Below are 16,280 nucleotides of genomic sequence, written 5' to 3'. Positions count from 1 at the left end.
ACAAGTACGAATTTTTTTTACGTCCCTTATTATATACATTATTGTATATTATATTTATTGAATAAATTTAACTTTCATTTACAAAATAGAATAAGTATTTAAAATTAAAATATATTATTAATCCATATTTTTTCATAACATTAAAACTAATTAATTTAAATGAAATCAAACCATTTAAATGGTTTAAAAATAATTCCAGAAATATTTAATAAAAAGTCAACTTTAAATCAAATATCAATATTTATGTAAATAATAAATTTAGTTCCAATTAAAAAGAAGGACGACATTGCTCCGATACAAAAAGTGTCCAATTTAATCAAATGCAATGTCTCAAAATTTATTTGGAATGAAATGAGATCTCTTCCTTGGGCATCCAGTAATTGAGAGTTTAAAGTATGCTCAAACATGTATTCGATCAGAAATTAGTTTTGCCATAGCAAGGTTGGATCAATATTAAAGGAATCCTGGAATATAAAACTGGAAATTTGCAAAGAGAGTTCTTATGCATTTGCAAGACACAAAGGATTACATGTAAAAGGTCATATCACTTTGAAGTGACTGACTATTCAAATTCAGATTTTGTTGGATGTGTGGACTCAAGGAAATCCATATCCCGATACATCTTTCTGACATAATTAAACAAAGGATAATAACTTGATAAGTTCAAAAATATATATATATATATATATATATATATATATATATATATATATATATAGTGTAAACATTAAGTTTATTCTTTAATCTCTAAATCATTATATGATCATGTGGAGGAATGTTAGATTATTTTTAATTTAATATTGACTCATGCAATTTATAAAATAACTTTAATACATAAGTTTCTAATAAGATAATTATTATATTATAAATATATTAAAGTTATCATAATTATTTTATACATGTTAAAATTAATTCTCTTACTTTTAACTTATGGTCCTTCAATCACTTTTCAAAGATAACATTTTGAAGAAGTTACATACATCCTTATTATGTAAAAAATAGTATCGTTCTATAAATACATAATAGAAGATATCAAAGAAAACATTCTTTATATAAGTAGGAAAGTCATTAAAAGAAATAAGAAAAGAAAAAAATATTTATCACTATTAAAGAGATATTTTGTAGTAGATCTGGATAAACTTTTGGATAGGAAGTGGGTCAGGCCCGCCAAGTCAATCCGCCAACTTACCAAGAAAAGAATGAGTCGGGGTGGAGTTTTCAACTTGCTAACCCGCTATAGTTCGGTCAGCCTAGCTTGCCAACCCCTATGTTTAGAATTAAAAATAATTAAAAATATAATTTTTATATTATATAAACAAATATATATATATATATATAATTTATAAACAAAAATTTAAAAAAAGTTAAAAGAAAATTAAAAAAAAGTGGCGACCCAGCCCGTCAACCCGTCCTGAGGCAGGACGGGTTACAGTATCCAACCCATTTGCTAGTGGTGGACCAACCCGACTTGGCCCGTTTTTGGTAGAGCCGTCAAAGTGGGTCAGAACTTGTGGGCCAGCCCGGCCCACCACATGTTTGGGCTGGGTTGGGTTGAATTTTTTTTACAAATGTCAGTACGGGTCAATTTTTGACCCTACCCACCAAGAACCCGGCTCAATTGGTTGAACTCGTGGTGAGCCGGGTTGGCCCACCAACCCGTATGGTCACACACATTATGTTGGGCTTTGCAATGTTAGGCTATTTTATTTTAACCAAACACATTAGTGGGTTGGCAAATGGAAACCTAGCTTCAACTCCAAATGGATGGGGATAAAGAAGATGCTTCAAGATATGAAAATGTTGTGGATTTATCCATTCAAGACTCTAATATTATAGTTGGATAAGTAACAAGAATGCTTTAATCTTAGATAGTAATTTTTTTTAGTTTTGGTTTGTATTGGTGTTTAACATCATTTTGGATTGTACTTAGATTATATTGAAGTTTATTTAAATTTTAATCCGAATTATAATTTATGACTTAAGAAAAAAAATTATATTTTATTTTAATTAAGTGGTCTAGTGAGCCGACCCGTTTAACCCACCAATCCGTGGTGGGTCGGGTCGGGTTCGAAGTTTTTCGGCTCGTTTATAAGTAAGCCGGGTTGGGTTGGTCCACTAAGTGGCCAACTCGTGGTGGGTCGAGTGGGGTCGGGCTGGGCGACCCATTTTGACAGCTCTAATTTTTGGCAGGCCATGCCAAAACGGGTCGGACTGGCCTGTTTTGTCACCCCTACTTTTGGACCATTCCAACAAACTCAAGAACAAAAAGTCTGTTATATTTAAATAAAAAAATCATTAAAAGAAGTAAGAGAAGGAAAAACATATATCAGTAAAGAGATGTTTTGCAATAGATTCAAATAAATTTTTTGACCCACTCTACAAATAATACACTAAACACTCGTTTAAGTCCGCATCCCGTCTAAATTCACATTTGAAAAGGAAGATTTCTCAGATAAATAATGTTGTGACTTTATTTTCAAAAAAATTTATATAAAGTCATTTGAGTTTGTATTCTATTACATTTTATTATATATATATATATATATATATATATATATATATATATATATAAAATAAAATGTAAGAGATTTAAAACTCAAATGACTTTATGTAATTTTTTTTGAAAATAAAGTCACAAAATTATTTATCTGAGTATATATATATATATATATATATATATATATATATATATATATATATATATATATATATATATATATATATATATATATATAAAGTATATGAATAAAATAAAATAATAAGTTCTTTTTGTAAGATATCTCTTATCATATATCTTATATCTCTCATATTTTTATAATCTCTACAAATTTTCAACACTCATAATATTCCATGTCGTAATTATGTGATCCATAATATTTCATATTGTAATACAACTCTTAAAATTTCATAAGTGTGTGTATCCCAATTAAGCGAGTGTTTACTGTAGTTGGAACAGAAAGTGTGTTGTTTGAACGATAAATTTAGTAAATTTTGAAAGGTTTAATTACTCGGATGGTACCCACTTTGGTACAGGTATGTCAATAGGTATGTCAATATGGTACCCACCTTTAAAAAAGTGTCAACTGCATCCCAATTTTTGAAAAAGTGCTTCAATTAGGTCCCTTTCAGACATAGTTGACTAACATCGTTAACGATGTGCCACTAGTCAGTCTGTGGTTTTTTTAATTTTTTTTAATTTTTTGAAAAAAAAAAAATGCCACGTGTCAAGTCCCTTGTGTGACACGTGACATTGTCAGTACCACATGACATTGCAATGCCAAGTGTCAGTGTCACTATCAGATGTCATTGTGTTGATTTCGATTTAGTCCCTATATATGTCTTTTTGTTTCAATTTAGTAAAGTACATACTTATGTGTATCTGATTCAATTTAGTCCCAATTTTTGTAATAATTAAAATATTTTTGTAATCCATTTTTTATAAGATTAAAACTAATTAAGTATAAATATGTTTACAAAATTAAGAACTAATATTTATATTGTTTCCTTAATTTCAGACCAAATTTATTATTTGTATAAATGTTTTACTAATATTTTTTTATTAAAAATGACATTTTAACATATTACTTTATTAATTACTTTTTTATTAAGTACTCATGTTTTGTTAATTATTATTTTTTCCAAAATATAACAATATTGTCTCTTACTAATTTTAAACCAAAATTTCTATTTGTATGAATGTTATATTAAATTTTTTTATTAAAAATGACTTAATAAAATGAATTTTACCACAAAATTTTAATATAAATATCAAATACTTAATTTTTGTAAAAATTTTATACTTAATTACTTTTAATTTTATAAAAAATGAATTTTAATTATTAAAAAAAATTAGGTCAAAATTGAATCAGATACACATAAATAGGTACTAAATTGAAACAAAAAGACATATATGGAAACTATATCGAAATCAACACAATGACATATGATAGTGACATTGACACGTGGCATTGCAATGCCACGTGACACTAACAATGCCACGTGTCACACACAGGGACCTGACAAGTGGCATTTTATTTTTTTCAAAAAATCAAAAAAAATCAAAAAAAATCAAAAAAATAAAAAAAACAAAAAAAACCCACAAACTAACACGTGGTACGTCATTAACGACGTTAGTCAACTCCGTCTGAAAGATACTTAATTGAAACATTTTTTCAAAAGTTGGGATGCAACTAACACTTGTTTAAAAGCGGGTACCAGATTGACACATCTGTACCAAAGTGGTGGGTACCATCCGAATAATTAAACCATTTTAAAACGTTTCAAATGTTTTTGTATGTGTTTAAAACTAAAATGATATGTGTTTAATGAGGTAGCAAAATAAAAAAAAAAATGACTTTACTTATTATTTTCGTTTCATATTTACTTATTTTATTCAATTTAATTATTAATAAAAAAGTTTAATAATTTTTTTAATTTTAAAAAGGTAAAATGTCATCACTGTCTATTTAATAAGTAGAAAATCATTAGAAAACGAAAATGAACAATTTTAGTTTATACATAATATATATTTTTTGTGCAACACCTGGTCACAGTTTATAAGAAGACTAATCACGTCAATTCTAACAAACAAAAATATCACTTTGTTTCAATTTTAAGAATTAATTGAACCTTCAAAAAAAGGGTTATATTTTTACCACTTTTAAATCGAGAGACTTTATTAAATATTTCGAGAATAAAACAAAAAAATCAAAATAATTAAAAAAATAAATAAAAATTTACATTATTAATGTGTTTTAATTAAATTCCTCATTACGTGAATATTTATATTTACATTTACTTTTGTTTTAGGAGCCTTAAATTTATACACTTGTAAATGTACATAATTTAGGGTCCAGTGAGTTGGTAACATCACAAATGATTTACTTAGTGTGTTAGTTTCATTATGTATTTATATATTTTATTTTTTCTCATTATTAATATAAAAAATTAATTAAGCTTTTTAATTTTCTTAATAGTATATGATGATTTGATATGACATCATCATTATTTATTAAATAAGTAAAAAAAAAAAAACTCATGATTTTAGTTTACACATAATAAAATTTTAACAAACAAAAATGGCATAATCTTACAATTTTAAAAATGGACTAAAGCATGAAAGGACTATACTTTTACATGTTTAAAATTGAGAGAGACTTGATTAAATCTTTTATTAAACGAGGATTAATTAAAGGCACTTCTTTATTATATAAAATGGAGTCCAACAAAACATCTAGGTCATGAGTATCCGTTCAAGATTTCTTCAACAAGCTTTCCCATCTCAGGACCAAACCGAGAATTCTTCTAAACTTTTCACCCTCATGAACCTCGAATGCTGGCTATGAGAAATGAATAGTAAAACTTAATAAAATAATCCCTTTGTTGGTGACAAGAAAGAGAAGGAAAATATAATGTAAAATATTTTACATAGATCAGAGGTAAAATTAATTTATAATATATAAATATATATAAAATTCATTTTATAAATTAATTTTATATCATCAAATTGAGTTAAATTTAATATTTATTTATTAATATTTTTAATATGGTATTAGAACTTTTAGTTTTTTTTTTTTATAATGTAATCTAATTACTATTACATCATTTATAAATATCCAGTCACACAAAGATACACATACTTTTGTAAGAATTTGTATTCTACTTCATCTAATAACATCTAATATGATCGATTTATATTGTATAAATGAATATAAGATTAAATATGTTTTCAATCCTTAACATAATAATTAAAATTTGTCTCTCTTCGAAATTATGATATAGTTTGGTCTTTAAACTTTAAAAATGAATAAATATAATCATTTTTAATTCAAAAATTTTTATTTTATTAACATGTCAAACGGTGTTTTACACTGATATTTGAACTAAAGTGTATCAAACAGTATAAACAATTTAAATGTTATTTCAAAACATCACTTGACACATCAAACAGATTTAACACAATTTAATTAAATAACTATATTTATTCATTTGAGAACCAAATTATATCGGTTTAAAATTTAGTGACCACAAAATATATCCACTGTTATAAATTTTGTAAGTTGAGTTAATTAAATTTGTGAATATTAGATGGTATGGAAGGAAAAACGGTGTAAGAAAGTGGAGGAGACAAAGGGAAAAGAGAATAACATGATAGCCGCAAAAATTGACGATGATGGAGCCGAAAGCAGATAACGTAGCTAGCATTCATTTTCAGCAATGAATCAGATTCTAGTACATAGCTTATTAATTATTGCACTTCTGAAGTCGCATGCATGTCGCTTAGTGCCCTCAATCCCACGCTTATGCATCGGAGTTCAACGTCAGACAGGTTTCTGCTGCCACTATCAGCCACCATATTACTCAATCTTTTCTTTGTACTATAAGCTGATATAAAATATATGGTAGAATAGCTCTTAGATTATTTATGTTTGAAAAAAAAGTTAATTTTTATAAAATTATAAGTTATACTTTTTAAATTTTGAAAAACAAAAGGCATTTTTTTTTTCAAATACTAAAAACAATTTCAAATATTCAACTCAAAATTTTAGGGGCCACACAGTGGAGTTGAAGTACTTCTTCTTTTTGTGGTTTAGCTTTTATTTGGCAAGCCACAAAGTAAGAAGCTCATTGAGGGTTCCACATGTGTCCGTTCACTCACTTAGTTCTTTTTTTTCATTATTTAAATAAGTAGCATTTTTTACCTTTTTGTTCACTAGTTAGTTCTGTCCCGTTTCCATCAAAGCACAATAATTGATCTTTATTAAACCACGTATGGAAAATAAAGGGTTTTTAATGAAACTAAGAAGTTTCGTTCTTTCTTTCTTCCAGATATCTTGATCTAAAACTTAATGCTTCAAATATATTTCGTTTGCTTCCTTCCAATCTAGGTAAGCTTTTAGGATTTTCCATTATAATGGGAGAGGACAAGAAATGATAATTATAATTCATCATTGAAAAGATGAATTGCGTTTTTTGTTGCTTGAAAGACATGTTGGTCACTCTTGCTAAGTTAAAAGTCGTGTATTTCGTCTACCAACATTATGCAACTTATGCGGTCCCAAAAGCATTATGTTACAAAAATTTATGCCACAATAGGAAACATCAAATGAAGCATTAAGAACAATCCACTAATGTAATCCTCATGAAGGAGAAATCGCATCTGATATCAAGAAAGTACTCCAAAATGGAAGATGAATGAGATCATGTAGAAGGCACAACACATTTAACAAGAAGAGAACAATGGTAAAGCCACAAACAATTGAGAACATATGATGAGAATCAAAATCATTAACATTTAGTTTAAATTTTGAATTATGGTGAATTTAATAAATTTTAGATTTTCCCGCGCTTTAGGAAAGAGTATCTATTAATTTGCCGAGCTATTATTATTTCTAATTTTATTTATTTAAATAATAATACCCGACTACGATGTTACATTTTCTCTCCTTCATGGTCCTCTTGTTACCCACTTTCTTCTTCTTGGCTGAGTGTCGTGTGGTGGTACCGCCTCCTCCGGTGGTGGCGTCACGGGCATTGGGCTTTGATCATTAGGCTCTGTATCGTAAAGGTGACTATAGGAATCGGGTCACACATCATAGAATCATGATCTTGGTTAGGGTTGGAAAATTGAGGATCGAGATTGGGTAGGGTTAGGGTTTCAGTTTAGGGAGATTGGAAAATGGTAGGTGGTGACTTGTGCGGTGGTGATAGGTCCTTTGATTGGCATTGTTCGATGATGCTAGGGTTAAGGGCTTCGTCAGAGATTTAATTCTTAATTAGGTTGGTCATGGCAAGAAGGAAAAAAAATAAAAAGGGAAAATTTTTCGAAATGGTGAGAGAGTGAACTATGAAAGACTAAAGGAATTTTTTGTTATAATATATTATAAAAATGTTGCCCTCCCACTTTCTATGCCAGTTATAGGTCTAACCAGCATAGAAAGTCTTCTCATTTATTATAAAATTGTTGTTGTTCCAATTTTTTATGTCGGTTCTAGATATAACCAGCGTAGAAAGTCTTTTACTTTATTAAGAAATTGTTACCACACCCATTTTCTATTTTGGGTCTAGTGGTAACCGGCATAGAAAGTCTTATAATATTTACAACTCTGTATTACATCACTTATTATTTGGGTGGATAATAACCTATATAATAAAACGTCACGAAAAGTTATTTTTGCCCTAGTGGAGTTAGAAGATAAAATGAGAGAGTATTACACTTACCTTTAAAGGCACTCAAGTGACGTCTAGTCACTCAAGCATCAACCACCGAGACTATGGCAAGCTCTCAAAGATGTTGGAAGCAATGATGGATCTTTTAAGGGACTCGAGGGGGCCATGGCTCCCATAACATTTTTTGAAATTTTTAAAATTAATATATTTGTATATTTAAAACTAAAATTTTTAAAAAAATTTAAATTATATGTAGTGTATATATTGATAATTGATGAAAATTAAATTAGATATATTTTTAGTTCTTATAACACAATATTTAATGTTAATAAATAATAAAATATAAAATAAAGTATACTAAAGAATACAAATATTTAATAAGATATGTTTGATTTTCTTTCTTATTGTCTTTTGGGTTGATCACATATTGTACACATTTTTTATAACCGTTTTTAATTGGCTTAATTATCATAAGTCTTTTTTTAGTAATTGTGTCTTTGAATTTTTGATTTAATTATGATAAATTATTTTTTAATATTAAACTTAAAAAAATAGGTATATTGACAATTGTAAGTCTCAAGCGAACACCCGACAAATTAAAACGTTGTCAAACCTCATATGAGAACAAAAATCCAAATATTACATCATATGTTTAGTTCCAAAAGTAAAGAATGATAATATATTTTTCTTCAGAAATTGATATGATAATTTGGTCTAAGGTGTCGTCATAACAAACTATGGGGCTTTCATTATTTGGGAAGATGAGTTTTGGTGATGCAGTCAATGAAAGGATGCCTACAACTGTTTCTTGTTGCTGATGAATTGTTGGTCACACCCCTAATCCTGGGATTGAGTTGTATTCACTTTCCTCCTCGTTTCATTAGGGGTTGTTCCCTTGGATAGGATCCTCGACCCCACGTAGACAGTTAACTCCTTTCCCTTACCTGGTTCTCGATCTTGATCCTCCTCTTCAATCTTGCATTTTCATCCTTTAAGGCCTCAATCTCTTCAGCGTTTTGTATAGTCAAGGAACTCCTGTTGCATTTTTGTATAGGCTTCTAGTGTAGCGACCAAGTCAATGAAGGGTCCAACTCCTCTTGCTTCCACTATTTTTCTCCTGGTGGACACTATCTCCTAAATCTTCGAATCTTCACAACTTCCTCTTTACAAAATATATGTCGGCCCCACGATGAGTGTTCTTATGAGGTTGAAGTATACTCTATAAAGTCTCCTAAACAACTTCATGTGTCCACGAACTCGACTCCAAAGGGGACTCGTCTACTAAAGTTACAAAACAGAAGGGGGTGCCTGCAAAAGACACTTAGATGTCAAAGTTAGTTTAAGGTGTTAGGGAATCAATGTCAGAGAAAAACGTAAATGTGTACTTCGTAAAATGTACCTCTTATACTAGGATTCATGGGTCTTACCTAGTTGGGTTTTGGTTTAGTTGACCTAATTACCTACTAATCAGACTAAGTTAATTAACTTGTGATTTACCTTCTTTGGATGATAGTTATGCTGACTTGACTTGTTGGTATGGTTCGAGTACATGTCGTCCAACAAGGTTGACATGTATCCGGTTGGGCCATGTACGTGAAAGGGTACCTTGGCTGTGATTAGTCAAAATATCTTATTATGCTAAAAGAAACTCATCAACTATTTACTAATCCAAATATCAATCTACATTAGATAGAAATGAGAAAGTTTAGCACTATATAAGGTAGAAGACTCATACATCTATTGTCTTAAAATTTGGGTTGAAGGTGAGGATAATCCCTTATATGGATTGAGCTCAGGTATCATTGGTATTATTTTTTCTTCCTTGATGATCCTAAAAACTCATTAGTGGTATTAGAGCCGATGGTTAGTCTTGGTGAGCAGCTCATACAAGTACTTTATGGTTCCTGTATTGAAAATTTTCCTGACATAGGATTCAGGTAAGCTTGTCCCTTTGATGAATAACAATACGAAAGGTGGTATCAATTCCTCATGTAGATTAAGCTTATGTATCATTGATATTTTCAAGGACAGATCTTCATTAGGATTCAAGGGGACCATGGCCCGCTTCCCCATACACAAATTTTAAAATTTTTACCTATGTATAATAGATTTTTTGTGATAACATAGAACTTTGTGATAATTAAATTATACGGATTAATAAAGTGAATAATTTAATATTAATAAATGGTAAAACATAAAATTAAATACAATAAACAATAAAAAATTTACTAAGATTTTTTTTCTTTTTTCTTTTCTTTTAAGTTACTTACTTTTTGTGTTCACCTCTTCTTCTTTCTTTTCCCACTTGATGGTGAAATATTGTATTCATATTTTTTTTATCTCATGAGTCTTTTGGTTATATAATAATTTTGGTATGAACATAGAAGAAGAAGATAACTGTTATATTCTTTCATAACACATTTTTAATTGTTACTTAATTGTCATAGATTTTTCTTTTAGTAATTATGTCTGTTAATAAATAGATTTTGATAGTTAAATTTTTAGTCCTATTTTTTTATTTTCAAATATAATTATGAAGAATAAAATAATAATAGATTATTTAAGTTAGAAGGAAGTAACACTGACTTAACTTTTCACCTATTTTAAAATATGATACCAATCTTTCAATTAGAAGAGTCTCTTCTTAATATTTAAGAAATTACAAGTCGAATATTTTGATATTAATTATTTGAAACTTGATTAAAAAAATATTGTATGAAATATTCTGAGTCAAAAAGATTAAATTAAAAGAGTTTATAATGAAATTTATATCAAATACAATATTTTTTAAGGAAAAAATATCTAAGGAAGCTTTGAAGCTCCACAATATCCTTAATAGGATAACAGTTGTAGAAATTACATTTCCAAAAGTCCAGTTTATTAGAGGTAGACATCACTAGAGATGTCAAAAAAATCCGTATCCGTGGGTATCTGCGAATAAAACTCGCAACGGGTGGAAAATGGATATTAAAAATGGATACCCACTACCAGCGGGTACAAGTATTTTTGATACCCGCATGTTAACGGGACGAGTACGGGTATCATAGTATCCGTACCCGTGGACAATGGCGGATCTTTGGCTAATACTTTGAGAGTGCCAAAATTTTGGTTGAATTATTCTTTTCGTCCAGTTTTTCATTCAAAAATATCATATTGGTTATCTAGTCTTTTAGTCTCAAATTTGTTTCGATTTTTTAAAAATTAATGTAATTTGATCATTTTCGTTAAATTTCTTGAAACGAAGTAAGGATATTTCATCAAAATTGACACTAGATTTTATGTCAATTACATCAACAAAGAAAACCATCATTATTCACAACTTTAACTTTTATGAAAAAATCACAATCCAATTTAAGAAATTTAACAAAAAAAAGAAGACCAAGAAGCATTATTTTTTTCAAAAATCATGATCAAATTGAAACTAAAAAAAAAAGGATTAGAGGACCAATTTGATATTTTTTAAACTAAAATAAAAATCAAAAGAGTAATCCTAAATCTTTTATATAAACTAGTAAAAATAATATATTTATTTTTAAGACAATAAAAAATAATAAAATTATAATTATTGTTATTATTATAATTATTAAAATTAAATATAAATAATTTTTATAATTTTACTATAATTAATTTTAAGTTAAAAAAATTATTAAATAAAAAGATGGTTAAATTAAATAAATGATAGTTTAAAAATAATATTAAGAAAATAATTATTTTTATTTAAAAAATATTCAAAAGGTCAAATTAAAAAATAAATTTGGATAATAAAAAAAATTCTAATATATTAATATAAATATATAAAAAAAATTAGAATATCATATATATATATATATATATATAATATTAAAAACATTAAATTTTTAAAATATATATTTAAAATTATATAATAAATTATATAATTATAAAAAAACTGGGGGGTCATGGCTCCCCTTTGTCCTAAGGTAGTTCCGCCTCTGTCCATGGATACTGTACCTGCTAAACTTACACCCCCATGACATTCTTCTCTTTCCTTTCTTTGAAATTGGACATATATATCAAACCTTATATAGACAATGACGTTTATGGTATGCTTGTTGTCAAATGATGGAATCATAATAAGAATACTTGGCATGTGACGATTGAGGTTTATTATTTGGTTATTTTGTTTATTTTTCAGGAACTAATCGGAGAAAGTGAATTTGTTGATCAAAGCACTAATTAAAGAATTTCCATTGTGTTGAACGTCATTTTATATTTACTTTTACAATTATTTGGACTTGTATCAACTTGAGTTTATTTGAACTTTATTTAAAATTTATGACAGTGATGTATTTTATTTTATTTGAATTTATGATTAAATATTTATTTTTCAAATAATTTTGCAAATACCCGTGGATATAAAGAAAATAAGTGGATACCCACACAATGAATATCCCGACGAATATATGTTTATCCAGCAGGTAAGGTACGAGAGAGCTACTACCCATACCTTACCTGCCCCAATGATATCACACGATTGATTTTGTTGAACAGGCCAAACACCTAACTTTTCTCTCAACAATCATTACCAACAATGTGGGATGAAATCGTAACAAGTAATCGAAACTATTAATAAACGTGTGCTATAAACTAAATTTAGATAAAAACAATATTCAATGCACCAAGTCACTCACCTCCATGTGTTTTCTTTGTAATGAATCTGAATTAATTTTGGATCAAAATTAAAGGCTGCTAATTGAAAGGAGCCGTGTCTCGATAAACAGAACTATTTTTCCTAAAGGATGTAAAAATAAAAGTATAATGCCACAATAATCGGGATTGATATCTTTATTTTTTAATATTTTACTTAACTATTACAGCTCTTTGAAAAAGAATCTCATTTTTATTGTAAAATTTCATTTTCATCACCTAATTATCATGATATCGTGAAGAATTTGAATAAAGTACGTAAGCTTTAAATTTGATTCTTTCAAAATGAGAAAGTGTGTGAGATGAAAAAGTAAAGACATATCAACACGTAATTAATTTAAATTAAATATATCATAATTAAACATACCCAATTTTTGTTCTACATTGCTGAGAGAATCGTAAAACACACACATACAGAAATTAAATATATCATAATATTAATATATATATATATATATATATATATATATATATATATATATATTACTATTGAATGAAATCAATTTATTTGAATCTTATTTATATGATACATATGTACGCAATACTCATATTGAAAAAGGTGTGCGTAAAATTTATCAAAAGATTGAGTCACTTTCGTTTTGGCCTTTCACAGTCTTTATTTGCGTGTTTTCTTTCTTTTTTTTTCTTTCATTTTGAAATTTTATATGTATAGTTGGATCATGCCCAGGGATATATGGCTGCAAACAATACAAAGAAATTCATGAATAAATAATTATAATATTTACGATTCCAAGTATGACAAAAAAAATTCATTGCACACACACGTGTGTATATATATATATATATATATATATATATATATATATATCCACTCATATCATTTCAATTATTTTTCTCAAAAAACTTATTGATATCATACTCAAATACTTGATTAACTACACATTTTAACTCTTTTAATAATGTTTTTTGTTTATAAAAAATGAAGTTTTATGATGATAATCCATATAATCAATTTGTATAGATCAGTGAACTTATTTTAAACGACAAACATTTTTTAAGGGTTAAATATGCTTTTGATCTCTCAAATTTCAATGAAATTTAGAATTAGTATCTCTTCAAAAATTTTGACTAATTTAGTCATTCATCTTTAAAAATACGTGAATTCAGTCATTTTAACCAAATTTTGTTAAGTTTATCTGACATTTCAAGTGCATTTCATGATAGTATTTGAATTGTTTACACTGTTTGACACATTTTTGTTTCAATATTAACTCAAATATTATCATAAAATACGTTTAAAATGTCAAATAAATATAATAAAATTTGGTAAGAAAAACTAAATTTACATATTTCAAAAGATGAACGAATAAATTGGTATAAAATTTTGAAGAGAAACCAATTTCAAAATTTACTCAAACTTAAGGACAAAAAACACATTTAACTCATTTTTTAATACAACAACTAATGATATCAGTGTTTCTTTTTTCTCTATAATTTCAGTGTGAATACTTTTCCATTAATTTTATAACCATTGGCCTAAAAAAGGAAGAGAAATATATGTTTTACAGAAATTCATACAATATACTTTTATATTATTATTTCTTCTTTAGGTGTCAATTTCTATGTGAGTATATAAACAGAAAACTAATGTTGTAGAAATTATTATATAAGTATCATATCTAATAAATAACTGAAAAACCAAGTTTTATAATTGAAATAGTTATACATATAGTTATCTGGTCAGAAACATGATAATAATTATGCCTGTAACAGATAAACTTAAAAACACACACTAATCAATTTACCAACCATGGTTTGTAAGAACATATATAATATAATATAATATAATATCAGAAACATATATATGACTCCTTTACTGACACTTCTGATGTGAAAATGTGAGTTTACCTGAAGTAAAAGAACCATTATTTGAATTATGAAACCAATAGACAGAAAAAGCAGCTAGGTTTTGAACACACAGCACAGCATTGTGTTCAATTCTTGGCATGAAAATCACTCCCTCTAGAAAAGCAAGAATCCTTGAAGCCACTGGTGTCACCTCCAATCCGTTGATCAGATTCAGTCACAACAGAAGAAGTGGAGGAGGAAGAGAACAAAGTTGAAGAACTGGAATCGTAGAAAGAGTCATGGTGAAGGCCTGAAGCAACACGTTGTAGATCATCATCGTCCCTACTCCAAAGAAGCTGTGCGTACTGCATTAGGTTTGGAAACGCTTCTTCCTGTGATGGTAAGGGTTGTGGTTGATAAAGTGGTGGTGGTGGTGATGGTGTTGGTGCATGAGGTGCAAGAGGTGAAGAAAAAGAAGCATAATAACTGTTATTGGTGTTAATAGTTTGAGGTGAAGGTGAAGATGAAGGTGAAGAAGGTGGTATTGAAGCAAGAAGAAGGTGTTCAGGGAAATTGAGCTTTGCTTTGGATCCTTTGAACTTCAAAGCAGCAGCATCATAAGCAGCAGCTGCAGCCTCTGCCGTGTCAAACGTGCCAAGCCACACTCTAGCAGCCTTTTTAGGGTCGCGGATTTCGGCAGCCCATTTCCCCCACGGTCTCTGCCGAACTCCACGATAGTGTCTTTTTCTCCCTTTCAATTATTGCACAACAATGCTTTGGTTAGGCACACACACACACTTTTCTTTTCGTTTCGTCCAATTTCTCATTTACCAAAACACAGCCACCCTAACAAATTAAAGCACCAATGGAAAATATTGCTCACTGAAAATACCTAACTCTTTGTCCCCACAATCATTATAACAACATACACACCACACCAACCTTGTAGAATAACATTCAAGGGATCAAGATCGATACATAAAGAGAGTGTTAGAGAGTGTCATTTCAACTGGTTTATCTTTGCAAGTTTAAAACACATATTTTACATGTGCATCAAACCAACAACCCTTTTAGAAAAAGAGAAGACATACATGTCCTCATTTTTCTTTTTCTGTTTTTCAATTCAGATTTGGAAATTGCACTCGTGCTAGTGATGCCAAAAAAAAAAATCATAAATATTTTGAAACCCCATTTAAATAAGTAGATCTCTGTAGAATCTACTTCTATATAGATATGTGTGGAGTTGAAAAAGGAGAACAGAAAGTGATCCTGGTGAAATCTTTGACAAATAGGGTTGCATAGTATGACATAGATGAATATATAAATTGAAAAATATAAAGATAGTGCATGAACCTGGCAAATTTTTTACCTTGATTTAAAGGGTGCTGAGATGGGTCCTGTGTCTCAATCAAGGTAGAAGTGGGTATTTGGCCATATGTAGAAGGGGTGCTATCATCTGCAGTATTGATTGGATGTTGAACAAAGGGGAATGAAGAAGGTTCTTCCTCCCCTTGTTGGCTAGGGAAGTTGAAACCTTCCCTATTCTCCCTTGATGCATGATCAGAAGGGAGAGGCCTCTTTCCATGCCTTCGATCCACCTTGTTCAATTCTATGAAAGGTTCTTCTGTAGAAGTCTT

At 28.7% G+C, this 16,280-nt stretch overlaps 1 protein-coding gene across 1 annotated transcript; it reads right to left on the bottom strand.

The window, feature by feature from the left end:
• Window positions 1-14,698: 14,698 nt before the first annotated feature.
• LOC114189743 (ethylene-responsive transcription factor ERF113-like) lies at window positions 14,699-16,280 on the bottom strand (the record flags this gene model as incomplete). The annotated part of the gene is made up of 2 exons (XM_028078417.1): window positions 14,699-15,394; window positions 16,013-16,280. Coding segments are annotated over 2 exons (873 nt in total), but the record flags the coding sequence as incomplete, so codon positions are not given.

This window comes from Vigna unguiculata, chromosome 1 (genome assembly GCF_004118075.2).
Source record: "Vigna unguiculata cultivar IT97K-499-35 chromosome 1, ASM411807v1, whole genome shotgun sequence".
Taxonomy (NCBI): Eukaryota; Viridiplantae; Streptophyta; class Magnoliopsida; order Fabales; family Fabaceae; genus Vigna; species Vigna unguiculata.
This window is presented reverse-complemented; position numbering and strand designations above follow the sequence as displayed.